This window comes from Chiloscyllium plagiosum, unplaced genomic scaffold (assembly GCF_037043375.1).
Source record: "Chiloscyllium plagiosum isolate Xiang-an unplaced genomic scaffold, Cpla_swu_hap1 HiC_scaffold_12, whole genome shotgun sequence".
NCBI lineage: Eukaryota > Metazoa > Chordata > Chondrichthyes > Orectolobiformes > Hemiscylliidae > Chiloscyllium > Chiloscyllium plagiosum.
In genome coordinates, this window is record NW_028270150.1 from 39,623,862 (window position 1) to 39,651,472 (window position 27,611).

Here is a 27,611-nt window from a genome sequence, read left to right on the forward strand (position 1 = left end):
TCACAGATTCTCCTCCTCCATTTTGGAGGATCTTGGGCCAAAGATTCTCAGGTGTCTATGGGAATGTCATGCTTCATATACTTAATTAGACTTCAAAAAGGAAGTCAAGAAATTGGGAAATTGGACGTAATTATGATGCCTACCACAAATTGGATGGAAAGACCTAAATAAAAAACAGCAATATTAATTTGTGGGAAATATTAGAATTATTTGGGAAGTGGAGAAAGATTTGGAAAGATGAAAAATATATATGACTTATTTCGGTGAGATGTAGCCAGTGTTTCAGGATATATATGTTTTGTTGTTTCCAGTTATCTGACTGATAAACAGAGGAGATGCTGTCCCCCATCTTTTCACTGATTGCCATTACAATTATCAAAGGGATCAGTTCTCAAAACAGCATTTTCATTCATGACCAAGATTGTGGTTCAACTTATCGGCTTCCAGGTAATCTCAAATTAGTGAGAGATTTATAATCCTACAATTATAAAATATCAATGAAGAAGCATAATCAGTGCAAGCATTTTTCTCACCAGGGAATTGAACTTATTCTTGCCATGTTGTGTGAGAAATTCTTTCATATGGCTTATATTTTAACCTTAGTGCTAATCTAATGAAATAATAATTGTGTTTCACACATTTTGAATGCAGCTGAGTGCTACAGTTGGCTTTAGCTAGCAATCCTAGGCTCTAAATCACCATTGATAATCTATGCTGGATAGTTTTGTGTGTGATCAGAATAAGCCTTCAGTATGATCCTATTGCAGGAATCGGTGACATCCAGAGCCAATATAAACGATGGCAATTTCTGGGCAATATCAAAAGCTTATCGGTATCTGTAGAATTGTGTATCAGAAAGAATTTACATCTTCAAGAGAGAAACACAGACAAATCAAGAAAATGATGAACACAAGCTTTACAAATGACGTTTGTTTGTACTGGTAGGATCTGAATTTAGGAAGTGATTAAGTAATTGGCTTTGAGTGTTTACACAAATAAATCAACACATAAGACAAAAGTAACTAAATTGCTGGCCTGAGTACTCAAATAAGCATCGTCAAGTATTCAGGCTTGTACAATCCACCAACCAGTTTCACTCTTAGCCCTCAACTACACATAAATACTGCTTACTCATTATGAATAATTGATTACTATCAACTTGATGTTGAGTAGTTTAGTTAAAATGATCAGGAATGCAATGACATTTTAAGTTGACCATTTTGGAAGAATGTTGAGATTTTGATAAACATCTGGTATAAAATACAAGGCAGCAAAGATTTCAAAGGAGTTTTTTTCTAAATCTCCCATTGTGGATTTAGTGAAAAGAATTTAAAAAACACTGGCTTTTCCAGATATTCAACTAATCTTCCACCAAAGTTTAAGTTAGAAGTTGGGAAGAAGCAACATCAAAATATTAGTAAGGTTTTCTTTTCAAATGTAAATCTATGTTTTATTATAAATACTTACAATATTTTAAGCATTAGCTGTGACAAGCAATTCAAAATGTTCATCTCACAGTCCACTGTTCATTGTTCTAATACTGATCTTAATTTGTTTCATCAAGACATGTTAAATAATATTTCTACTAAAACAATAGAAAACAAAGGGAAAATGTTAGCCCAATCTGCATATAGAAATTTGAAACAAAAACAGAAATTGCTGGAGAAACATAGCAGATCTGCCAATATTTGTGGAGAGAAAGCAGAGTAAACCTTTCAAGTCCAGTGACCCTTCAAATTTCTCCAGCAATTTCTGTTTTTGTTTCAGATTTCCAGCATCAGCAAACTTTATATAGAAATTGTTTGTCACACAGTTCAAATAGATGTACAAAGAGGTAGCACACTTTCCTTGCTGCTCCCATCTTAACAAGATCTGCTTTGGTACCTGAGTGCCTTTTCAATACAGCCAGGAAGGATCTGCTGGGACTTAATGGGAAAGTCTAGGTTATCCTTCTTATTAGAATTTAATTACAAATAGTAAAGTAAAAATATCAAGTTGAAAGCTATTCCTAGGAATGGTGACTAAGAAACTATCAACTGTTGTCTTAAAAGTCCATCTGGTTGTGTCCTCCAGGGAAGGAAATCAGTCATCCTTACCTGGACTGGTCTACACATGACTCCAGACTAACTGGTTGACTCTTAACTGCTGTCTGAAATAGTAAGTCATTTGGTGAAGAACAACTAGGATGGATGACAAGTGCTGGCTGGTCTTGCAGCAGCACCCATAAAAGAATATAGAAAAACCCAAAAGACCCTACAACTTATTTGATGCTGATACATAGTTTAAAGGTTCTATTATTTTAATCTATTCAAATATGGCCAGCTCTCAATCTGAGGTGCCATTCCTTTTGGGGCAACACTAAACCAATAAGAGGCAAATGGTGCCAAGTGTTAACATGGATCAGATCTCAAACTGATGATATCTGATGAGTTTGGCACCCTGGAAGAAACCTGCTCTGAGTTAAAATCCATTGTAACAAATGCATTCAGGCCATAATACAAGAAATAATAATATTTAGGGTCAGTGAAATATTGCAACATTTTCAATCATGATGGAATAAGCTATATCATTTTTCTTGACAGATAACAATGACATCACAGTGACCTGTGGAACCCAAAATGTGCAACTATCCATCTTTTTGTGCCCAATTTACTTTGCTGGCTACAATGAGAGCCTCGTGGCTTTAAACCGTCAATTCGGTGATCCCAAATGTCAGGGAACAGTTGATGCATCCGTTTCTCCTCCTGTTCTCAAGTTTACATTTCCCATCAGTGACGTCAACTCTACTTTCTGTGGAAACAAGCTGGTGGTATGTCAAGCATAGCTACCTGAAGGAATGTCATATTTTGATCAAGTTGACTATGCATGTTGCTTTTTAGTGCAAACATACTGAAATTAAATTTGATACATAATGACTCACTTCATGAAATTCCAGAAAAAAAACTGATATTGATTGAGAAATACATTAAATGATTATTTTGTAAGAAGTGAGACTGTACCTTGACTCATTTACATAATTGTGTTGTGCTCATTCCTCCCTCCCAAGAGCAATGTCATCACAATTCTATTGAAGACCATGGTCTCAACAAATGATTAGCTCAAGGGTCATTTGCTGAAATTATTGTGATATTCTAAATCATGAAGTAATTAGATACGCAATTCATTATCTGTGTTTTCCAAACCTTAAGGTTCTTATTTCAATCATATTATTGAGTGACTGTCAAGTGGAGTCGAAGCAGTTTCTTACTTGTACAGAACCTATAACTAAAAGCCTTAAGAAGAACAATTCAAACAGGTTCAATCCACTTGCTTAATGGAATCTACAATGATTCTGCTCTTTGACAGCACTCTGGATTGCTTTGGCTTTTAGTTGGAGAGCAAGATCAACAGAGAATATCACATTTACAAAGAACAAAGAAAATTTACAGCCCAGGAACAGGCCCTTTGGCCCTCCAAGCCTGAGCCAATCCAAATGTACTGTCTAAACCTGTCAGTCAATTCCTAAGCATCTGTATCCCTCAACTCCCCACCTACTCATGCATTTATCCAGATGCATCTTAAATGAATCTGCCATGCCTGCCTCTACCACCTCTGTTGGCAACGTGTTCCAAACGCCCACCATCCTCTGTGTGAAGTACTTGCCACATGTATCACCCTTAAACTTTCCACATCTCACCTTGAAAGCGTGACCTCTCGTTATTGAATCCTTCACCCTGGGAAAAGGCTTGTCTCTATCCACCCTGTCTATACCCTTCATGATTTTGTAAATGTCAATCAGGTCCCCCCCAATCTCCTTTTTTCAAATGAAAATAAACGTAACCTACTCAACCTTTCTTCATAGCTAGCACCTTCCATACCAGGCAACATCCTTGTAAACCTTCTCTGCACCCTCTCCAAAGCCTCCACATCCTTTTGGTAATGTGGTGACCAGAACTGTACACAGTATTCTAAATGCGGCCGAACCATTTAGTGGGCTAATGTGGCGAATGTGATTGTACTAAAGGTTTGAAAGGCATCCAGGCACGTAAATGCTGAACATAGGCAAAAAAAAGTAAATCTAAGGTTATGTCTGAAATAACTCCACGAGAGCTCCATTCCTGTCACCAAGTGACCCTTTGTTTACATGTGCATAATACAAGACATTGATCCAGTTCGTTCAGAGCTGGGTCCCAAAGTGAGCAGAACACCTGACACTCCTGTTGATATCCATCAGCCAGGACTCCCTGATTGGACCGGTTTAACAACCCCAATCAGGAAACTCATATTTTATGAGATCTACCTGGGGCACTTGTTACAATCACTACAATCTGATAGACCCCATTAAGAACTCACATGGACAGTAGAATTAATGGAAGTAGAACTAACATTATGTGGTGAGCCAAAAAAGCAATGTGAAAGGGCCTAATAATAGCAAAAACAAAGTGTAAAATACTACAGACACATAATGAGCATTCTTCAATGTATGGTGCTGGAATAGCTCTGGATAAAGCAGACTTACAATTAAACACAAATAATCCTTGATAAAAAGCAATAAGTAAACTGAATATGAGTCAACTCAAGTTATGTTCAAATTATATATTACTCTGTTTGGACCACATCTTGAGTATTGTATCCATCTCTGCCCAGAGACAAGTTTTTTTCCCACACTGCTAACAATATAGAGAGGAGTCTCAAAGCTTATCTCCACTGTTAGGGAAATTTGGGATGAAGAAAGATTGGAGGTATTTGGAGTTTCAAGTTGGAAAAGACATGTCCCAGAAGTGATTTCCTTAGAGACAAATAAGACAATTAATTATAGGGAAAGTATTAATACAGAATAATAGCTTTAAATTAGTCTCCACAGAATGACAAAGGACACATTTTGAAACTAGTAATCTGTAACTTTATGATTGGAAACAAGAAAGACTTCTTCACACAAAATGGACACATGGACACACGAATAGAAATATTTAAGTAACAATTTATATGCAATACCAAAAGGATTGTGCTGTTGTTCTCAATGGGTCAATGTTCTCCCAATAACTATTTTACAGTGCTTTGAACACTGAATCACAGAGCAGTTGCTATCATCATCTGGATAACTGTCTGGGAGTGTCTGTAATAAAAAATAGCAGCAAAGCTTTCAGAGAATAGATAGGAACTGGTCTAAAAGACCATGTTATGAATACCACTGCCTAAGAATATGTTTCAGTCTTGATTATCTTTCAAACATTAATCATTTTATTTTGATATTTATATGCATTTTCTTCTATGTACAGATCACCAATGCTCCAGGAACGGGTGCTTTTAAAGAATTTTCAAATATCCAGTTTGCCAATATCAGTGGTTTGATAGAAACAAATGACCCAGTAGCAAATGTCATTACGTACAACCAGGAGCTCGTGTATTTGTATTCCTGCTCCTACCCTTTGGAGTATATTATCAATGATACTAGAGTGGATGTGTAAGTGAGGATTTTCTTTCTTGTTTGTTTAGGTGAGTCTGTTTTAAAATAGCTGAGAAAGTTGTCTAATCACTAGAAAGTTACAGGACCATTTACAGAACATGTGATGTAATTCTATTTTTGTTACCTCTTTTACCTGTTGTATGTCTTAGTCCTGTGTGTAATATGTTCTGATATATCAATGAAAGTTGCAGATTTTCATCTTCCCTGTAGACCCTCCAGCCCAGAGTGAATGCCATTTGCTGAGTGTTAAGATGGTGGAGGTTGCATCTCTTTCTTGCCTAGTTCCACTGTAACTTACCTGTGAACAGGTAAGGGACAGGATGGGCAATTCCTTATTAGGCAGGATCCTACTTTACGCTGAGAATTAACTTCACAATATGTCATACTTATTCACTAGATCATGATCAACAACAGTAGCCTTGATTGAATTCCCATTTCTCTAGAGAACAATGGCAAATTTCATTGGAATCATCATCCCTGCTAATATACCACAGTCTGATTTTATGTATCTCCTTTTCTGTTCTCATTTTTAGCATCTCAACTCTATAAATGGAGAATGTACTGTGGGATTCAAAAGATCCAGAGCAGTCAATTTTCCACTTTGACAATGGAGTAATATACGTGAATTTGAACCATTTAGTCAATTGCGTCAATTTTCACTGTTATGTTATTACAGGCTCCAATGTGAGAAGTATAGCAAATGGATTGGTCAGGATAAGGAGTAATTTAGAGCAATTTATCATTGTGATTTTATACTGATTGACCTGTGTAATTGGATTTTCAGGGCAGGAGTAAGTATAGCCATCAATGATAGGAATGGCACCTTCAGGAGCACCCTCACTCTTCAGCTTTACAGTGTAAGTTAACCAACTCTTCTGTGTCATCAGCAAAAAAATCGAAGTTGCAAAATTTCATCAAAACTTAATCTCAATTGATGAATAAATATCTGACCTTCAAACCTTTAGACTTGATTAATATTTATCTTAAACATGTTACAATGAAAATATCTGAAGCAGACTTTGAAGATATTCTTACAACTGCGTAGCGGTAGATGAATCAGCTCCCTTCCTTTTAACTTCATCCCTCCCCCTGCCCCTTGTTGGGTTTGTAATTATTTTTAGCATGTAACCCCATCATATTTCAACTAAAACATAGTACTAGTCAAAATTAAGAAGCTACAACAAGGTTTTCTTGAGTGAAAGAAAGAGGAATTTTATTACTTAATAAACCTTGGAAAAATAATAAAACACAACATCAAAGATACATACGCAAACCAATTTAAGTTTAAAAAGACCAGACTGTTTTGTAGAAAAAGTTAGACCAAGAATAGGCAACTTTAAAACGTTCTGAAGACCTCTGAGATGTTAGATTTTAAGCTGAGGCAACTTTTGCTTATTTGATGTCTTGCATTCTCAACAGGGGTTAAGCTTATGAATATCTTTGGGTTCTTGGTGAATGGATGTTGTTTCATTTTGCTTTTCATTGGGGTTGCAAATGTTGTAAATGCCACGTCTAGTTGGCACTGACATCAGGCATGTATAAAGAGACATTCTACATAATTCTGAAATGCTTGAAGCTACAGAGCCAGTCTTTAAGATGGAGCTGTTGAAAGTCTCAACAGAAGGATCGAAGACTCATCAAATACCCTGGGAGTTGGAGAGCATTGGGGATGGTGTGCAGCTGGCATTCATCAAATACCCCATTGGGAAGGAGTTCATCGAGTGGCCCAGGGGAAGAAGCAGAGTTCATCAAATACTTGGGAGTGTGGGGAGAATCTGCAATTGAAACCAAAAGCAGCAGGGCCTGGTGTTGAGTGACTGGTTAAAGGCCAACTTATGGAAACCCAAAATGTCGAGGTTTATCATGAGTCTAGTCCTCCTAGAGTAGGAGCAGCCATGATGTTTTATCCTGCTTTGATCAGCTACTGCAATCAACAAAGTGAATCTGAGGATGACTGCTTCGTGATAATGGTTAACCTTTCTACATATGGCTCATGAAATGATTCCACAAGTGGCTGATATCTGTCACCACATCACCCTTTATTTGCACATGGAGAGTCCTTGACACTGATTCAGCTCCCTCAGAGCCAGCTCTCAGAGTGAACAGGATGTGTGACGCCCTGTTTTTATTCTGTCAGCCAGGGCTCTCTGGTTGGACCAGATTAGCAGCCTGAATCAGCAACTCATATTCTATGAGGTCCACCTGACTGACCTCATTACTGCAGCCCACAACACCTCTCCATGCCTGCTCACACAAAGCAAACCATGCTGTAGCAGTGATCCAGGAAAATAAAGATGGATATAAGAGGAAGGTGATTGAGTCTGGAAGTTGTTCTAGAAGTCCTGACTTGATGGAATTGGCAGCTATGGAAATCCACCAAAAAAATTGAATCACTGACTTCATTTGTAGAAAGAATGGTCACTCAATGAGCTGATGGAGTACTCCTTAGTGGCTCTGGAACTGCAGCTCACTCAAGTCATCATCCTCAGAGTAAAACCCTTCTCTTTTTAAAAATATAACAATATCTGTAGGATTCATATCAACACCTAGTTTGTATGAAAATATTAAAATAAAGCGACATGTATCAGCTGAAAAAAGAAAAGGGTCAGAGAGGTTGGGGCTGATAAAGAAGAACTTCTGCGGAAGTGTGCATTGATCTGGGAAGTTCAAAGCTGAAGTCAATTGCCTTGCAAACTCTCATAGGTGTGGAAGCAAGCCATTTGGTCCATCCAATACTGACCCTCTAAACGCATTGCATTCAGATCCAACCCCTCCTACTCTATCTCAGTACCTCTGCATTTCCCAAGTCTAATTCACCTAGCCTGTACATCCCTAGGTATTTAGCATGGCCAATCCACCTAACCTGCACATTTGTGGAAACTGGAACACCTGGAGGAAAGCCATGCAGACCCGGGGAGAACATACAAACTCCACACAGACTTTCATCCAAGGGTGGAATCAAATCTGGCTCTCTGGTGCTGTGAGGCAGCAGTGCCAATCACTGTGCTGATCTTGTCATTACTGTTCAAAAGTCAAGCCCACTTGGGCAACTGGCCCTGTTCAACTGCACCCCAACAAATAGCTGCCTCTCTACATGGCCCTCTCCAGTAGCTGCACTATCTTTCCCAGGACCAGAAGGCTATGCCTGAAGGTTGGACCTGCTGCTGCTCCACATCACCCTCTCACTAGGATTCCAGAAACACGCAGTGATAGCCAAACACAGCCACCTGCTTCTGGCAACACGGTAGCGGTTAGTCAGAGGATTGGGAGCATTTCAAATGATGACCAAAAAAAGGGAGAAAATAAACTTTGATTTTAAATTTGCAAGTAATTTCAAGATGGACAGCAAAAACTTCTTAAAATACCTAAAAACGAAAATAGATGCCAAAATGAACATTGGCCCCTAAGATAATGAGGCTGTGGAGATATTAATGAACAAACTGGAAATGGCAGATGAGTTGAATAAATATTTTGCATCAGCCTTCACAGTAGAAGACACTAATTAGCATTCCAGAATTACTAGGTATACAAGCAGCAAACAGAGGAGAGGAAATAAATATGATAACTATCACCAGAGAAAGCGTGCTTGGGAAAGTAATAGGACTAAGTCCCCTGGACCTGAAGGAATGCTGCGTAGGAAGCTACAGTGATAATGAATGTACTAGTAGTAGTCTTCCAGAAATCCTTAAATTCTGGAACAGTGTTAGGGGCTTGGAAACCTGCCATGCAATGACTTTATTTAAAAAGGGAAGAAGACAGAAAACAGGTAACTATAGATCAGTCACCTTAATGTATGTTATTGGGAAATTGTTAAGGTCTATTCTAAAGAATGTAATAAAGAGTAATTAGAAATGCATAATATGATCAAGCAGAGTCAGCATAGAGTTATGATGGGGAAGTCATGCCAAACAAATTTGCTAAATGTTTTTGAGGAGGTAACAAGTAGAATAGGTAAGGGTAAGCAGTGTATTTTTAAATCCTTATATTTTAAAAAAGGAATTTGATTAGATACCACACATTAGCCTATTTAAAAAGATAAGAGACCATGATGTTGGAGGGAGCATATTAGCACAGCAGAGGACTGGCCAGCTAATAAGAGACAGAGAGTTGGAACAAGTAGGGCATTTTCAGGATAGGAACCAATAACTTGTGGAGTACCACAAAAATCAGTGCTTTGGTCACAATATATATCAATGACTTGGATAAGGCAAGTGACTATACTACAAACAAGTTTGTGGATGACATAAAAATAAGCAGGAAGACGACAGTAAGGATGACACAAAGAGTCTGTAGAGGAATATGGACAGGTTAAGTAAGTGGGCAAATACTTGACAGATGGAATACATTTCTAGGGAAATGTAAGATTATACACTTTGGCAGGAAAAACAAAGGGGTTGAATATTATCTAAATTGAGAGATACTGCAGAAAGCTACAGCTCAGAGAGATTTCATCCATGAATTATAGAAAAAAGTATCCAAGTTAATTGATAATAGGGAAGGCAAATGGAATTTTGATCTATATTTCAAAGAGAGTGGAATGTAAAGGTCATGAGGTTTCACTAAAACTCTGCAAGGTACTAGTCAGACCACAGCTGGAATAGATTTTGACCTCTTATCCAAGGAAAGATATGCTGTCATTGGAGGCAATCCAAAGAAGGTTCACTTGGCTGCTGGCAGGCATATGAGGAGAGACTGAGTAGTTTGGGCTTGTACTCATTGGAATATAAAAGAATGAGAAACAATCCTTTTGAAATATACAAGATGCTTATGGGATTTGACAAGGTAGGGGAAGAAACTTTGTTTGCCCTTATGGGAGAAGGCAGGACAAGGGGATATAATATCAGAATGACAGGACCCATGTTTAAGGCAGAGGATAGTGAATCTGAGGAATTCGTTATCACAGACAGCTGTTGAGGATGGGTCATTAAGTCTATTCAAGGCTAAGATAGATGGACTTTGAATCAGTAAAGGAATCTCGGGTTATGGGACAAAGGCAGGAAAGTGGAATTGAGAGTGGTCAGTTCGGCTATGATCTCACTGAATGGTAGAACACACTAGATGAGCTGAATAGCCTACTTCTGCTCTTACATCTTGTGATCTCATGGTCTTAAATGACTGCAAGTGTCCCTCTGAAATTTTAAATTAACTTGCTTACTTCAGTAAATTCTTCCTTAGCAATAGCTATGAAGAATAATTTAGATGCATGTACAATGTAATTTTAACTCTCATATTTAATTGCTTATATTTCTTCTCTTATATCCTACAATATCCATCTTCAAAACTTAGCAGTAATGATGATATGTTGTCACTGCTCATCTGTGACATCAGCAGCGCATGTTCTGTAGCCAGCTGCAGTTGGATGACATCAAGGCCCATATCTGAATACCTCTAGGGATCATATTGTGTTCTGGTAATCATTCCATTTCACTCGATATTGTCTGAGAGAAACAGAGATTTTCAGTTCTCATAGAATCCCAATTGTGTGGAAAAAGGACTTTTGGCCCAATAAGTCCACACCAAGCCTCCGAAGAGTAACCCACTCAGACCCATTCCTCTACATGCACATAAACTACACATCCCTGAAGGCTATGGGCAATTTAGCATGTCCAATTCACCTAACCTGCACATCTTTGGATTGTGGGAGGAAACCAGAGCACCCGGAGGAAACCCACACAGACACAGGGAGAATGTGCAACTCCATACAGAGAGTCATCCGAGGCTGGAATCGAACCTGGGTCCCTGGCGTTGTGAGGCAGCAGTGATAACCACTGAGCCACCATGCCGCTACTGCTACAAATCCATTTTCCTTTTCTGCCTGCCCAAATATGTTCGCTTCAATTACATTTCACTTGCATATTTCTCTGTCTGGCTTCATTTTTTAAATTAAAGCTGAATAATCTGCAGTCAACTTTCATTCCAATAATTACATTTCCAGAAAGCATGAATCCACCAGGTCATTCAGATTTGAGTCTCAATGCCTTTTCTAATTACAAAGTTAATTTAGGTTCAGACTGATTGTTGTTAGCTGATGGCCTGATGAGTTTGGTTCAACCTGGTCAGGGGATCAATGTGGTCATCTTGAGTTATGTTTTCCTCTTTTTACAGTCATTTTCATCCATGAAAGTTCTCAGAAATCAAAATCAGATGTTGGAAGTTGGAAATATCTTTAACACTGTTGTAGCAATATGGAAGCAGATTTTCATGGTTCTGTGCTCTGATGTATTTAATCCTAACTGATTTTTCTATGTCAATATAATTAAAATCTTTAGGAAATTGAATAAGCTCCACCATGAGAGAATCCCTGATGATCAGAATGATTACAGGAGTACAAATTGTTGAAGGTAGCAGGGCAGTTTAAGAAAGAGATTAAAAGGCTGTAGGGCTTTAAGGTTTTAAGCATAGAATCAGAGAAAGCAACAGCAAGGACATTATAGGAAACTTGAAATCATGCTGCTTCAACCTCCACTCTGAACACTTGCCCGTGCCACCTTCCCATGCAATTGCAGCAGCTATGACACTTGCCCTTTTACTTCCTCCCTCCTCACTATCCAAGGTCCCAAACACACCTTCCAGGTGAAGCAGTGATTTATCTGCACTTCACTTAATCTATTTGCTGCTCATAATGTGGTGTCCTCTACATTGGAGAAATGAAGCACAGTCTAAATGAACAGTTTGCAGAACACCCACATTCTGTTGGGAAAAATAACCCCGAGCTTCCAGTTGCCTGTTACTTCAATGCACAACTGTGTTCCCTGGCCAACATCTCTGTTTCAGGCTTGCTGCAGTGGTCCAGCGAAGCTCAGCACAAACTGGAAGATCAGCAGCTCATCTTCCGCTCGGAGATCCTGCAGCTTTCTGGACTCAATATTGAGTTCAATTATTTTAGCACCTGAGCATTTTTTCCTATTTCCTTTATACGCCTTCACAACCCAGGCCCTGCCATCACATGCCTTTTCAGTACAAATAATCCATTTTCATCTACTTTGGGTCTTTCTCCCTGGCTTGCAATTATCAATCCCTTTGTCTGCTTAATTGTCTTTCCCTCTAGGTTCCATCTCATCTCTCACTTAATCCCTTACACACCCCTCCCCCATAATATCTTCAACATATATACTGTACCACCTTCTCCTAGCTGCTACTAGGATCACTGAACGCAAGACATTTACTGTGCTTTCTCTCCATTCATGCTGCGAGACATGTTGACTTTCTCCAGCAATTTTTGTTTCACACAGCAGATGTTGATTTTCAACAAACATTTAATTGACCGATTTTTAACCCCTAACTCCCACTGTAAGAAATAAGTGGCTAAAATAAAGTCGTGCCTCTCTGCAAGTAATGCACTCGCATGTTTCAGGTTTACATGGCTGGCTGGAACTATTCATTCCTGATGAAGAGTTTTTGCCCGAAACGTCGATTTTCCTGCTCCTTGGATACTGCCTGAACTGCTGTGCTTTTCCAGCACCACTCTAATCTTGGAACTGTCAATGTAGATACCCCATACCAATGTTCTCCAAGATGTGGAACAGGCTCGAGGGGCTGAATGGTCTGCTCCTGTTCCTACGTACCTATGTTGCTCCTATCCATATCCCTAGCAAATTCATACTAGATCTAACAGAAGATTCACCTGCAAATGGAAAAATGGACCTGGAGTTTGACATGGTCCAGGTCTCACCATCATAAATTGCTGAGTTTGATACGTCCCCTAGTCTCCCAACAAAGAAAATGCCTCAAGTTGAAATCACCATTTGAGAGTCAAATATGATAGATCAGAGGGCAACAGTATTAAGACTGAAAAAAGAGATAATAAAAGGCAGTTTTCTACATGAAGAAGAAAGGAGATGAAAGCAAAGAAATAATCCTGCATAATGGTGGTGAGGTGAGTTAAGAGGCTAAGATGAATCTCGGTCTTCTTTCTCAAAATCAAATGGCAAAGGACAAATGAGATGGTGCAAATGCAACCAATAAGCATCTAGATGAATGTACAATCAGACTAAAGAGAGATAAAGTTGGAAGTCATTATTGAATTATTTTTAGATTTAGAATACAAAAATTGTTGAAAAATCAGGTTGCTGTGCAAAAATATTATGAGTATCATGTCAAAAGTGTGACAAAACTGCATTCTTTTCAGGATGCAGAATACACAAATTCCTTGATCATTCCAGAATCAGGACTCACCTTGAAAACCAAGATTTATGCAGAAGTAAGAGCGACCAAATTGACTGACAAGTAAGATTTGATCTTATTGTTTTGACTGCATTTTGACAAACTTATAATTAGAATACGCCCATCCCTAATCTCACAAAAGTCATTGCTCCAATAAGTTCCACATGCGAGTTAGTGCAGACTGGTCATAAGTTAAAGATTAAATATCACAATAATTTAATTAATTTTAATACTTGAGCTCAAATGTTTTCATAAAGTAGAAGCATTGAACAGAAATACAACATAATTTGATAACTATTGAGTCTGTTCTGGAAAAGTCTAAATCACATTGGGTGTAATTTTGACTTTGGATGATAGCATAAATTAATGATATTGATTCAGTGTCCTTTAGAAATCTCTGCAGATTTTCATTTCCCAGGGTGGGATATGCAGTGACTCTAGAAGACCACATAAAGATAATTCAATTCTTAGCTCAGACAAGCCTATACAACCAAACAAATCAGCCAGCATGCCAACTTTTGTATTTCCAGTACACTAGTAACTTTGGGGATCTCTTATGGTATACTGGTACGTCCCTCTCTCTGAGCTAGGGGGCCTGTGTTCAAGTCCCAGCTGCTTCAGTGGTGTCTAATGACATCCCTGAACAGATTGATTTGAAAATAACCAGACACTACTGAAGATATTAGATGATTTATTTACTGTTAGGAAAGTACAAAATTCACAGGTGAAATTTAAAAATAGTCAAAAGAAAAGAAAGACGTAATTTGCTCTTTATAAAATTCTTATCCCATTTGCTTCATATTTATTATAAATTATTTTCTACTCCACAGGTTCAACGTCCTCCTTGATCACTGCTATACTTCAACCTCACCTTTTCACTTAAACTCTTCACTAACTTACGATCTCTTCATTGGGTAAGTATTCCAAATGTAATACATAGTCCTTAATAGCTTTCAGTCCAATTTAATTTATTTCCATAAGTTTACTCATTCATTTTTCAAATGTAACTCTTATATTTCTTCAAACTCTAAAGTTGAACAGACTGTAAAACAACTTTGCTATGTGACCCTCTCAAACATTTTGATCTGAACAGAAAAGCATAAGCACCAAGAATAGTTTCTTCAATCTTTCTTGCAGAGATAACAAGTCAATATCAGACCTTGGAATGAGCCCTCAACTTTTGATTTCTGCTGTAAATAATCTCTGTTATAGCAGCTCAAGAGAATCATGAGAAATCCCAGGGCAATGTAAAAGCTTGAAATCTTGGTTTTACTGAACTCAATCCCTTTTATGTCCCTTTCACAATTAAGAGCTGAGCATTCCCAGGCACATTCAAGAGGAATATCAGTAATGATCTTTCTAATATCTCAATGATTTCTCATTTTTCTAGCTTGTCCAAAATTCAGCCGAATGTATTCTGCCCACGACAAAGTATTGTTTACTCATCATCACCATCCACACTGACTTACATCACTTCTCTGTTTATTACAATTTGAATTTGAAACTTGCAATTTTATTTTAAAGTTTTTTGCTGCCTTATTTCAAACTGTCTGCGCTACTTATCTTTAGTAGATGTATAGACGAGAAAACCGATGTTTTGGGCAAAAGCCCTCAGTGTGAGGCTAACAAAACTACCTGGACGATCTCCAGCAGTTTTGCAGCATGGATCAGGAAAGTGGACAAAACATATGAACAAAAAGTTTATGACAGCACAGTGGTTAGCACTGCTGCCTCACAGTGCTAGGACTGTGCTTGATTCCAGTCTTGGGTGACTGTCTGTGTGGAGTTTAACATTCTCCCCATGTCTGCTGTGCGTCTGCTCCTCGGTTGCTGCCTGACCTGCTGTGCTTTTTCAGCACCACACTTGACTCTAATATCCAACATCTGTAGTCCTCACTTTCACCTTTATAGAAGAGAACTTCATCTTGGGTAGTGGTTGTGCAAGACAGTTGGTATCAGATCGGTTGCTCATTTATTCCATTCCACTGACATATGATGAATTTCTAGCCTTACATCCCTTTTGACATTATTCAGTCTTACAATCATGGTTTTGTGTTTTCCTTTTCTCTCTCTGCACTGTTGTTGGTGGCAGACCCTGCTGGTAGGTTAACCTTGCAGTGTACATATCAACACTTTTCATTTACCTCTCCACATTTAAAACCATCTCAAAACATAACTTTCATCCAAGCTTTTGGGATCTCTGCTAACTTTACCAGAGTAATTTTGTTTGCCTTATTCCTCAGTGGGGTGGTAATGGTCCAGTGGTACTGTCACTGGACTAGTAATCCAGAGACTCAAGTAAAGTTCTGGGGAACTGGGTTTGAATTCACCCATAGTGGACCTTGAATTCAACACAAAATCTGGAATTAAGAGTTTAAACTAACATCTAACCTACTTAATGAGGGCCATGTAACTATTGTCCATTGCAGGGAAAAACCAGTCTGGTTCACTAATACCCTTGAGGGAAGATAACTGCTATCCTTACTTGCTGTAGTCTGTGTGCGATTCCAGACCCACAGCAGATATGGGGAAAACATGCAAACTCCACACAGACAGTCACCCAAGACAGGAATCAAGCAAGGGTCCTAGCGCTGTGAGGCAGCAGTGCTAACCACTGTGCCATCCTGATCCTATTGTTCATATGTTTTGTCCACTTTTATGATCCAAGCTGCAAAACTGCTGGAGGTCATCCAGGTAGTTTTGATGGCCTCCCACTGTGTGGGATCTTTCTGTGGATTGCCACCTTGCTGCGAAGGAGAGGATGGAGTGTTCCATTGACCCTGAGAGTGATGCTGTCAGGAGTTCTCAGTTCATGACAAGGCCACCCATAATGGCAAGGGCAGAGGGGAGGAACCAGATGAAGCACAGTACAAACCAAGTCTCCAGTGGTGACCCAGGTGGAAGATTGCAATTAGTCATCAATGGTTTGATGACAGATAAAGGCTGGAGTAGGAAGGAGATTTCCAGTCGTTGAGGTTTCCTTGCCACAGGAACTGGATCTACCTTCTGTCAATGATCATGAGTCTGCTGATATGCAACACCATGCACACATAAAAGGATATCCCAAGCAAGGCATCTACCTAAATGACCAGTGACACAGAATTTCCTAAGTGGACAGTTATACTCCTGAGTGAGTGATTACGGTGGTTGCGTGGGTGAGTGTCGTTTCTTAGACTTTTCCTTCACAATAATGAGTAGCTTTTCAGTGGCATCCATTTTGGTGCAGGCCATACTTTGAAACATTCTTTGCTTCACTTTGCACTGAAGCAAGTTTTATCTTCAAAATCGGTAAAATAGTCTGGTTTGACAGCATCAAAAAGGTTTATGTTTGCATACTCATTCAGGATGTGGGTGTTAACATATGACAACCAACTAGACCGACTTTCTGTGATTTTGGACTCTAGTGTGGCCTAACTCTGGTCCAATTCATTGTCACAATCATAGGAGAAACATGCACAAATTTGGCTAATCTGCAATGACCAGTTACAGAGTTACCAAGATTCCAGTTTATCACAGACACCCTTCTGATGATTTTCTGTTGTGTCAGTGGGAATAGCTGGCAACTTGTCGTGTCAGCAATTTCTGGTTATCTGAATTTGAATGAACATGATTTCACTGCATGCTTAAGTTTACTGCATGCTACCTCAAATTCAAGGGAGTTCACTCACAATCGCTTTTGGTTGTAGCTTTTATTGATTTCTTTGGCTTTTAAATTCAGGACAGGATTTTTTTTGGAGTGTTTGGCTAGCAAAACGTTGCATCATTCAGGAAGAATTCATGGGAGGCTAACAATTGTAGCTGCAACAACAAGATTTTTCAACCTGAAGAAGTGATTTGGATCATTGCAAATCAGAAAAGATCTGAATTTGGGATCACAAGAGAAGCTCCAACAGTGTTACACCATCTGCTGAACTTATAAACAACATATTGATCAAGAACTGCTCTTCTTATAGAAGGAAGTATGTTGCAAGATGAAATCATTATGCAGTTGCATCTTTTAAAATGCAACAGGGCACTGAAAACTTATCACCTGTAATACCAAGTAACAAGTACTTTTCGAGAGAATGCATCCATTTACTAAGGCAGAGAACTTGCAGCAAATGGCAGGGTTCCATCAATTTCCACACACGTGGATGCAACATTCAACTAATGTTGATGCTACCAAGTTAAGGTAGCATCTGTTATTCAAGATGTCAAAAATGAATTTCTTTTCACAACAACTAATCATGCCTACATTTTTCAAAGGAGAGGAAACATGAGCTGGTGGCTTTTAGGAACACCGACTTCTGCAATCATAATCACTGATCTCACTGGGAAATTATCTTCTTCTTAGGCACTGTCTCAGGATCATAGGTAACTTGCTTCCAATCCAGTTCAATGGGTTCTCAGATGGCTGGTAATTGGTGATCAGCAGACCTACCACATTTGGCATAGATATGCTTGAAAGGGTTGGGTGGACGATTGTTTGGGGCTTTGTGCACTCCTCAACTTTCCCCCTGCATTCTCCTGATAATATGTCTCTTTATGTTCGGAGCCTTCTCGAATGAGCCTTGATCAGTCACAAACCAGGGTCTTCCAGGACTCATCAGGGATGTTTGACTTCTTCTGGAATGCTACAGGATGCATCCCTGTAGCATTTCTGCTATCCTTCTGAGAGACATCTGCCACAACTAATTCCAAGCAGAGCAGTTGCTTTTGGAGTTTGGTATCAGGTATATAAACTGCATGATCTGCCCAACGGAGCTGCTTTTGAGTGATCAGTGCTTCAATGCTGTTCACGTTGATGTGAGAGAGAACACTACCATTGAGCCACCTTTCTTGCCACGGATTTGGAGAATCTCACGAAGGCATCGCTGGAGGTGCTATTCTAATTCTTTGACTCACCTGCTGTAGGTTATCGAAGTCACCAAAGCATACAAGTGCCAGTAACACCAGTGAAAAATGAACATAGTCTTAGCTTCCAGAACCTGGTCTTCAAATACAGTCTTCAATACTCAGTCAGAGTCACATTGAAAGCAATGATGGGTTTCACTGAAAGGAGTCTCCAAGATGCAGAAACTGGTCTTTTGCTTTGCCAACAGCATAGGGAATCGCTAAGAGAATGGTTTCAAGTTACAAGCGAAGTGTTATTTTGTGGTTGGTCAGCCAACACCTCCAAATTCAAGAAAAATGTGTCTCCAAATGCAGCATAATGAAACTGTACAAAAGCTGTAGTACTGAACAATGCTTGAATTGCTGCCTGACACAAAATTTCAAACTCCAAACTTGGTTCGTGTAATTCTTAACACAGTCAATGATGAACATGCACAGTCTTCCTACTTTCATTATTCTCTTGATGATACCACCCATGTTGAAAGACAATGATGAAAGCTGCACATAGAGTGAATCTTTGTGAGTGAAGTTCTGTGCAGTAATTTGCTTTTCTGTTTCATCTATACTAACCATTTCTGTGAGTGAGGAATATCTTAATAAGAATGCTGGTATTTTTGTAGATTGTTCCAAGGAGCTGGAATTAATATTTTCATTTGGACCCTTAATTGCCAAAATGACAGTAGCTCCATTAAAAAAAAGCTCTGCATGTGCCATAGTATGAAGCAATAAAAGGTGATACTCCTGGAAGACTGCTGTTGCCTAGATTCTGACTCAAGCTATTGGTTGGAAGTTGCATAGGTTGATTGGCAACTTCAAATCATGAAAGCAAACTTCCCAGCTCAGATCTAACATCGAGATCTGGAAGTGGTGGCAGGATACAATTACCCAATGTTGGGGGCAGAGATTTGTCCACCCTAAAGATTCAGGTTCACTCAGTCCACTCCATCCCTCATCTGAGTGGCTCTCTACCATCTTCTCAAGGACAATTAGGGGTGGGCAATAAGTACTGGCCAACCAGCCAAGCCCACATCCATGAACAAATAAAAGGAACTCTGCTTTTCATAGCCAAACACATAAAAGGGTTTTATTTCTTCACTCTCAAATAGGAAGTCACAAAGGTCTCAGACCTAATTTTCCTGTGATCCAGCAAGCTGATGTCTTGCATGCACACTAATCCAAGGGACTAACTAACAACATTGACTCTGTTAGCAGCCCCCACAACCCCAAAACCACGCCTAGGCATTTTCAAGCTATGCTTTCACTGGAAAGTGCCCTTTAGTGACAAATAAGAACACATTCCATTAGTTGAATTCCTGTTCCAGCATACCAAATGTTTAATATTGAAAGGATACTTGATTCCACTATGCCATTGTGAACAACTAAACCACATTCCAATTCTACAACGATCTCCCCATTAATAATGAGTTACATCTCATTATTAAAATATGCCATCATATTTAACTATATACTCATCAGCCTGGTTTTCTGGGTAAGTCTGTCACATGGAAGAAAATTATTGAAATGAGGGGGAGAAACTCGCATCATAGAACCTAGCATGTCTTCCTTCTGAGCTGCCAGCACAGGAGGGACAGCTCTATTCTACTTTTGAAAGTCTCACAACATCAATGTTTTACTGTTGAAATCTTAGCTAAAATCATTTACTTGACTCAACAGATGCAACAAAGAACAACAGACCAATATAGTGTCCAACGGAGAGGATCAATTTGCTAGGTTCTACTTCGAGGCATTTCGTTTCACTGAGCATCAAAAGCTGCCTGTCTCTACCTTCTATCTACACTGTGCAACACGTCTCTGTGCAAAAGCTGCTTGCAGTGACTTTTATGTAAGTACAGAACACACAAATGCACACACACACACGCACACATATATATTTATATATATATAAAGCTGAAACTAATATTCCAAGAGTTCTGTTCTACTCACCAAAGTACAATGTCAGGAACAGAAGATGTGAGCCAAATTCCCAAACTGCATGGATAAGATAATTATCTAATTTAAACAGATGATCAACCCTTACTGCTGACCATTTTGTTGTTTGAGGTTTTCTCTACTATTGTTTTCTTCAGGGTATGTTTGCTGCCACCGTTCCCTATTAAGGTAAGGATCTCCAGGGCCTGCCTGGCCTAATGTGATAGATGAAAACCAATTCCTTGTTGAATAAGAAGTGACTGTCATCTTAAGAGTTGTCTTAAGAGATGAGGTGAGCGTGACAACTCCTGACACAAAGACTGCATTTGACAAAGGATGGCATTAAAGAGTCTTAGCAAAGCTGGAATGAATGGGAATTGGGGAAAACTTTTGATGGTTGGAGTCATACCTGGCAGATAGGAAGATGACTGTAGTTGCTGGAGGCCAGTCAGTTCAGGTCCAGGACATCACTGCAAGAGATCTTCAGGGTAGTGTCTGAGGCCCAACCATCTTTAGCTGTTTCATCAATGACCTTCCCTCCATCATGGGATCAGAAGTGGAAATGTTCGCTAATGACTGCACGATGTTCAGCACCATTCAAAACTTCTTAGATACCAAAGCAGTCCATGTCCTTATGTAACAAGGTCAGGACAATATCCAGACATGGAGTGAAAAGTGGCAAATAACTTTCATGCCACACAAATGCAAAGCAACAACCAACGACAACTTAACCACCACCCCTTGACATTCATGAATCCGTCATTATCAACATCCTGAAGTTACCATTGTTCAGAAACTGAGTGGATGAGCCATCTAAATAGAGGGCTACAAGAGCAGGGCAGACATTAGAAACCCTGCAGTGAGTAACTCAACTCCTGACTCCTCAAAGCGTCATCACCATCTACACAGTATAATGCAGGAGTGTGATAGAATACTCCCAACTTGCCTGGATGAGTGCAGCCCCAAAAGCACTCAAAAATCTTGACACCATTTACTACAAAGCATCCTACTTGATTGGAACCATATCCAAAAATATTCATTCACATCACCACCAATGTTCAATAGCAGCAGTGTGTACCATCTACTAGATGCACTTTAGAAATTAGCCAATGATCCGTAGGCAGTTCCTTCCAAATCTACATCGCTTCCATCTAGAAGGCCAAGGGCAGCAGATACATGAGAATACAACCAGCTGCGATTTTCCCTCCAAGCTGCTCACCATCCTGACTTAGAAAAGTATCACTATTCTTTCATTGTCTCTGGGTCAAAATCTTGGAATTCCCTTCCTAAGGCTTATTGGGTCTATCTACAGTATATGGACTACAACGCTTAAAGAAGGCAGTTCATCACCACCTTCTCAAGGCAACATGGATGGGTAATAATTGCTGGCCAGCCAGCAACACCCACACTCACCAGTGAATAAAGAGAACAAAATGTTAATTATTACGTGTTAGCAACTGACTGCAAGTTACTGTTATGAAGGACCTTGTCACAGAAACTATATGGAATACTTGGATAGTGGGTCTTATTCTTTTGAGATCCCCAGCTGTTCTCCATATGACATCACCATTGTAGGTGATGCTTAAGGCTCTCCTTGCTATTAACCCTTTCAGACCCATATACTCTTTTAATTAGCAACCTGCATCTTTATCAGAAAATACTTTATTATGATCTGTAACCTATTTGAAACTGAAAATTAAATAGTAAAGATTTAGAAGACGATGATACTCTTTCAAGTAGAATAGAATGTACTTTATTGTCACGTGAACTCAAGGAAAGAAGTACAGGAGTAAAATGAGAAGTTTACAATGTCACCACTTATTGCCCCTTTTTAGGTAAAAATCTTAGGTACAAAAAGAGGATCAAAAGAGAAAAGAAGTTGTATTATATTACACTCTAGACCAATTATTGTTTTCAACTGTTAGTTACACAAAACTTAATTTTTATCAGGTTTTCTTTGTGTTTCATCTTTAGCAATGTAAAAGAAGAAAAAGAGAAGTACCATTAATAGTCACTACTCCATTACCAGATGAAGTGTCTGATCCTTCAGTAATTAGCTCTGATGAAATCAGGACCAGGAATGATAATGGTAGGCATTTTTAACTTAATTTATTATATTCATAAAATAATAGGTAAAATTGAACAATAAAAGTTTCACTACTAAACTAAAGGTAAGGGAATAAGCAGGTGAATAATAAAACCAATCATTATTGTTTTCCCTGATTTTCTCCAACAGCTGGAGCTATTTTTAGTGGAGCAGTGAGTATATGTTAACACAATTGATGAATTTCGTATTTTGGATGGCATCCACTTTGGTTTTGAATTGAACTAGTTGAAAATCAAAATACTGAGCCATTTCCATCATAATGTTGAGACACTTTCAATTTGACTTCACTATCTTCACTGGAATTCAGTTAATTTCAGTTAAAAGGTGTATTCAATGGCTCTGAATACAGTAGGAGCACAGTGTTGCAGCAGGTTAACTTTGATTTTCTGGTTGATCACCTACACTTCTGTTGTAGAGGCAGCTGCTATTTTGAGTGACAGTCACATTAGCATTGAACCAGTAAGGTGCAGGGTGTCAAACCTCCAGAAATCTCTTTGCATGTGCTCTTCACTCAACATCACTCCATCCATTCCCTACCTCAAAATCTTCTTGTTTACTGCCCTTCCAAGCCTTCTAGTAACTGGATAGTCAAAAGTTTCCCCATCCCTGTATTATGCTCTGCCCTAAGAAACTTTTCATCTATATTGATTTCAAACTTGATTTGAATTTTCCTTGTCTGCTTATCTCAGATTTATCTTCATTCCAATGACCTTTCTCATTCCTTACATTAACACTTACCTCTATGAGCAGCCTACTAAATCTCAATATGCTTAACACCTCAATTTTAGATAAAAACATCTTCAATAATATACTTACTGTTCCTGGTATCATATTGTCCTGTCTATTTTAGGTCACTCTACAATCAGCCTCTGCCCTACAATCTTAGTCTTTTCTAATACTCAAATTCCTTTACTCTGACCTCCCATCAATCTTAATACACATCTTATAATCAACTTGTTTAGTAGCTCCCAGTCTGCGTCTTATACATCCTAATGTAGATAACACATCTCTTAAAATGTCATTTTATCCTATCTCTGTACAGTTACATTGGATACTCTCTTAGGCTGTACTCTTCCCCTAGATTGCCTTTCCATATCATACATAGATTGTGAGTCTTATTTCACATATGTGCTGGTAACAACCTCGTTTATGTCTCTATATCTTTTGCAAATGGCTTAACTGTTACTGCTGAGCACATCTAATTTGTTTTCACAGGTAGGCCTTCTGAGTTACTTCATTTTCCGATCTTAATTGATTTTCTGTCATGTTTTCACTTCCCTACTAAAGCAAATTCCCAAATATCTGGTGTAAAGTCACTAGACTGGAAATTCAGTCTTGGGTTCTCATCAGTTTCCATCCCTAAAAAACTTCTTTCTGACCGATGATTTTCGTCCTGTGCTTCCTTCACTAATAATTGCATAATTGGATGCTGAAAATCAGAAACAAAAACAGAATTTTTTGGAAAATTTCAGCAGGTCTGGTAGCATCTACGTTCTGAAGAAGAGGCACCAGACTTGAAACAATAATTCTGCTTCCTCTCCATAGATGCTGCCAGCCCTTTGACTTCTTTTCAGCAATTTCTGTTTTTGTTTGTGCTAATAATTGCATTTATTGGACTGGTATGTATGCACAGTGATTTTATTGGCATGTCTGTGTGTATGTGGGAGTGTGTTTTTCTTTAAGAGGAAGTAATACACAGCTTTGATCAGACAATGTGGATGCATGAAGATGGCTCATTCCCATCACAGGGGAGATGGAACCTTTATGGAAGATTAATCTTTAATTACGCTTCGTTTTAGAATTTAACTCTAATACCACATTTCATACAAAACAAATGTGTAAAGCTAATGAACAAATTGGAATTAATACTTACTTATAATGGATTTTTTATTTCTGTCCACAGTGGTGAACACAAATGATAATTCAGGTAAGGAAAATGACTGCTAGAGGCACTTTTAATTGGTTGCTACAGTATTTCCGAAATATTGAAAAAAACAAGAGAGATGACAGCAGAGGACAAATATTAATGTGGGATTGAGAACAGCATGAATGACTTAATCATGGTTTAAAAACCAATGGACCTTGACAAGGATAAGATAATTTCCAATTGAAATTTGTGAGCATTTATCATACAATAGAACCTGGTTGAAGATGGTCAACATTCTCTCAAACAGGAACACAATCTCACAACCACCCCAAATGTGAATATATGAATGCTGTGCACAGCTGTTCATAGATCTTGAAAAATATGCAACATCAAACTTTCATTTCCATTCATTGATGTTCTTTATATCCTTAGAGATGCTGAGTTATGTGTAGTCCAAATTATTAGCTGGATATGAGTTTGTACTTGCCATCAGTATCTTCTTGGTTTCACCATAAGTGATTGGTGTATATTACCTTTTATGAATCTCACATATGACTAACACAGATCTGTACCTATTTGCACACTAGTATAATGCAGGGATATTGCAATACAATTGTTAAGTGATCTGAATTGATACCTATGCCTTTCACATGAATGTTTCTTCAATCTCTTCAATGATAGACAGTGAGTAATGATGCTAATTAATACACTGCTTCATTTCAAAGTAACATGAACATAAAACTAGATATTCTGCACCTACATATTAGACATTACAATTTGTCTTCACTAAGTAGTACAAAGGAAAAGACCAGACCATCATGTTTCTTCATTAGAGTCAGTTATCTTACCTGACTCAAACAAGATATCTTCTGATCGTTTCTTCAGTATTCATAACCTTTAGACTCAATCAAAGTCTTGCTAGCTTTCTTTTCAGAATTCTCAAAAAAACTATTCTGCTATCCTGGATCACAACTTGAATTTGAATTTTCCCTTCACAACCAAAAATGTATTAAAGAATTTCTAAGTAAATATGGTTCTCATGTTTCACAACTACTGAGAAGGACTAATGAATTGCTTATTCAATTTCAAGAAAATAACAACAAACAAGGTCTTGAATAAGCATATCTTGTCTATGTGCCTATCACCCAAACGTTTTAAACTTGACTGAATAAGTTGCGCTTTAGAAAACATGAAAATTAACTTTAATTCCTTTAAAAATGCAGAACATGAAAACAACACATTGAGTCAACATATTATGAATTCATTTTGGAAGTGCCCAGATCACACCATCAGAAACCAGATTCAAAACTAAACAAAAATCATAGTTCAATTTCTCTGTGCTTCTATTGTTTTTTTCCCACCACCAACAGCACCAGCACCAGCCAACCTCTCCACCCTGCTCTCTAATAAAGATGTGGGGACAGCCCTTTGATGTTTCATTTGAATGTCCATTACATATATGTATGTTCCAGATAATACATGTTGGCCTAATACTCAAATTATTAGGCATCACAGTTGAGTCCAATCTTGACCTCATTTGATATCTGCACACATGTTCTGATATCACTGGATGGTAAATTCTGCCTTATTTTTTTTCTCCATCCTTTGGTGTACTTTGATGGCAATATACTACTGGTAACGAATCTAATAACATTCGAAACATTCAAAAGAAAAGAAGACTGCTTTTTGAATAGGAAGAATGTGCAGAGTTACATAGGGGAAGGCAGGAAAATGACACTAACTTAATTACTCATTTGGAAAGCCAGTGCTAACACAATGGGCCAAATAGCTTCCTCTGCATTGTAAAAATTCTGTGATTCTTTAACGTCCTAATCAAGTTTTGATTCAATGTTCGTTACTAGATCATTAAGTTGCTGTTAACTCACTGTTTGAGTATGACAAGCAAGTAGACCATCACATTTCTTACACATGTTCATTTTTTTTCCCTCCAGAATCAACCTTAGCTACTCAAGAAGCTATAGGTGTATGTACTGGACTGGGCATTGGATTGGGTATCATTGCTGTCATCTGTCTTGCCTTGATTGCAGGAGGTGTACTAGTCTACCGAAATTTTCAGAAGAAAAGCATCTTAACCTAGGTTGGAAAACCTACAAAGAGAAAACAAAAATAATCAATTTCCATTAATTGAAGATTTTGTACAACTTTCAGGCTTTCAATATTGCTTGCTAAAATAGTTATGCTGAGCCTTATTCAATCTTGCCGATGAATACAGGGTATATTTTGAGGTGTACGGCAACACAGATTTTTTAAATGACACTTGTAATGAGAAGTTCTTGCGTTTGCATCTGTTTTAATTGCATCTATGCAGGGATTTTGTGTTTGCTATATGGAAGATGAGAGCAGTTGCATATAGTAGCTAAAGTGAATAGAGCCTCTCTGTGTGGAGTTATTAAATTCACGTCACAAAAAGGTATATCGTAAAATGTACCAAAATATTGGCTCAAAATTACTTTTAAATGATCCCGTGATTTAAATATTTCATTTATATATGATTATTTAATCAAGTTGCTAAAATTACTGCTTTTCGACATTACTATTTCTTAGCTACAGCCGTGCCTCTGCCTATTGTTACTTTTTTTTTACTTTTTGGGATACCTTGGAAAAGGAGGTTACAAATCACACAACGCCAGGTTATAGTCCAACAGGTTTAATTGGAAGCACTAGCTTTCGGAGTGGTGCTTATTCATCAGGAGCAGTGCTCCGAAAGCTAGTGCTTCCAATTAAACCTATTGGACTATAACCTGGTGTTGTGTGATTTGTAACTTTGTACACCCCAGTCCAACACCAGCATCACCAAATCTTGGAAAAGGAAGGCAGATACAGAGTAATGTTTTGAGGTAGATGTGTAAAAGTGTAAATTTGTACAAGTATGATTTCCGTACAATTTAGATGACATTGTATTGGCACAGAATGAAAAATAAAATTGAAGCTATCTGATGGCTTATTGTGTATACAGCTCAGTTTGGTATTGAATCAAATGAACATGGAAGGTCCCAGGATTAAACTCTAGTCTAGCTGTTTTAGCTGAGCTCAACCTAGATGTTAATTTGGACTGGCAGAGTTGACACTAGTGGTGACCCAGGACTTGGCAGAGTAAAATCAGCAAGACAACCAACAGTTGATTGCTATTCTCGAGTGGATGTCAGGTTAGTAGAGCACTTGATTGTCCATGAGTGATTAGGTCAGCAGGATTCACTTTCTCACCT

At 38.4% G+C, this 27,611-nt stretch overlaps 1 protein-coding gene across 2 annotated transcripts in view; it reads left to right on the forward strand.

Moving 5' to 3' along the window:
• LOC122555514 (zona pellucida-like domain-containing protein 1) overlaps positions 1-27,347 on the forward strand; it is a 31,411-nt gene extending 4,064 nt beyond the window's left edge. For both annotated transcript variants that reach the window (XM_043701539.2, XM_087992391.1), the window contains exons 2-11: positions 312-447; positions 2,583-2,809; positions 5,259-5,443; positions 6,231-6,303; positions 13,575-13,672; positions 14,440-14,523; positions 20,156-20,324; positions 22,385-22,499; positions 24,421-24,444; positions 26,337-27,347. In XM_043701539.2, coding sequence (XP_043557474.2) covers positions 336-447; positions 2,583-2,809; positions 5,259-5,443; positions 6,231-6,303; positions 13,575-13,672; positions 14,440-14,523; positions 20,156-20,324; positions 22,385-22,499; positions 24,421-24,444; positions 26,337-26,482 — 1,233 coding nt within the window. In that variant the 5' untranslated portion in view covers positions 312-335 and the 3' untranslated portion in view covers positions 26,483-27,347. The remainder of the gene's footprint in view (positions 1-311; positions 448-2,582; positions 2,810-5,258; positions 5,444-6,230; positions 6,304-13,574; positions 13,673-14,439; positions 14,524-20,155; positions 20,325-22,384; positions 22,500-24,420; positions 24,445-26,336) is intronic.
• Positions 27,348-27,611: the final 264 nt, after the last annotated feature.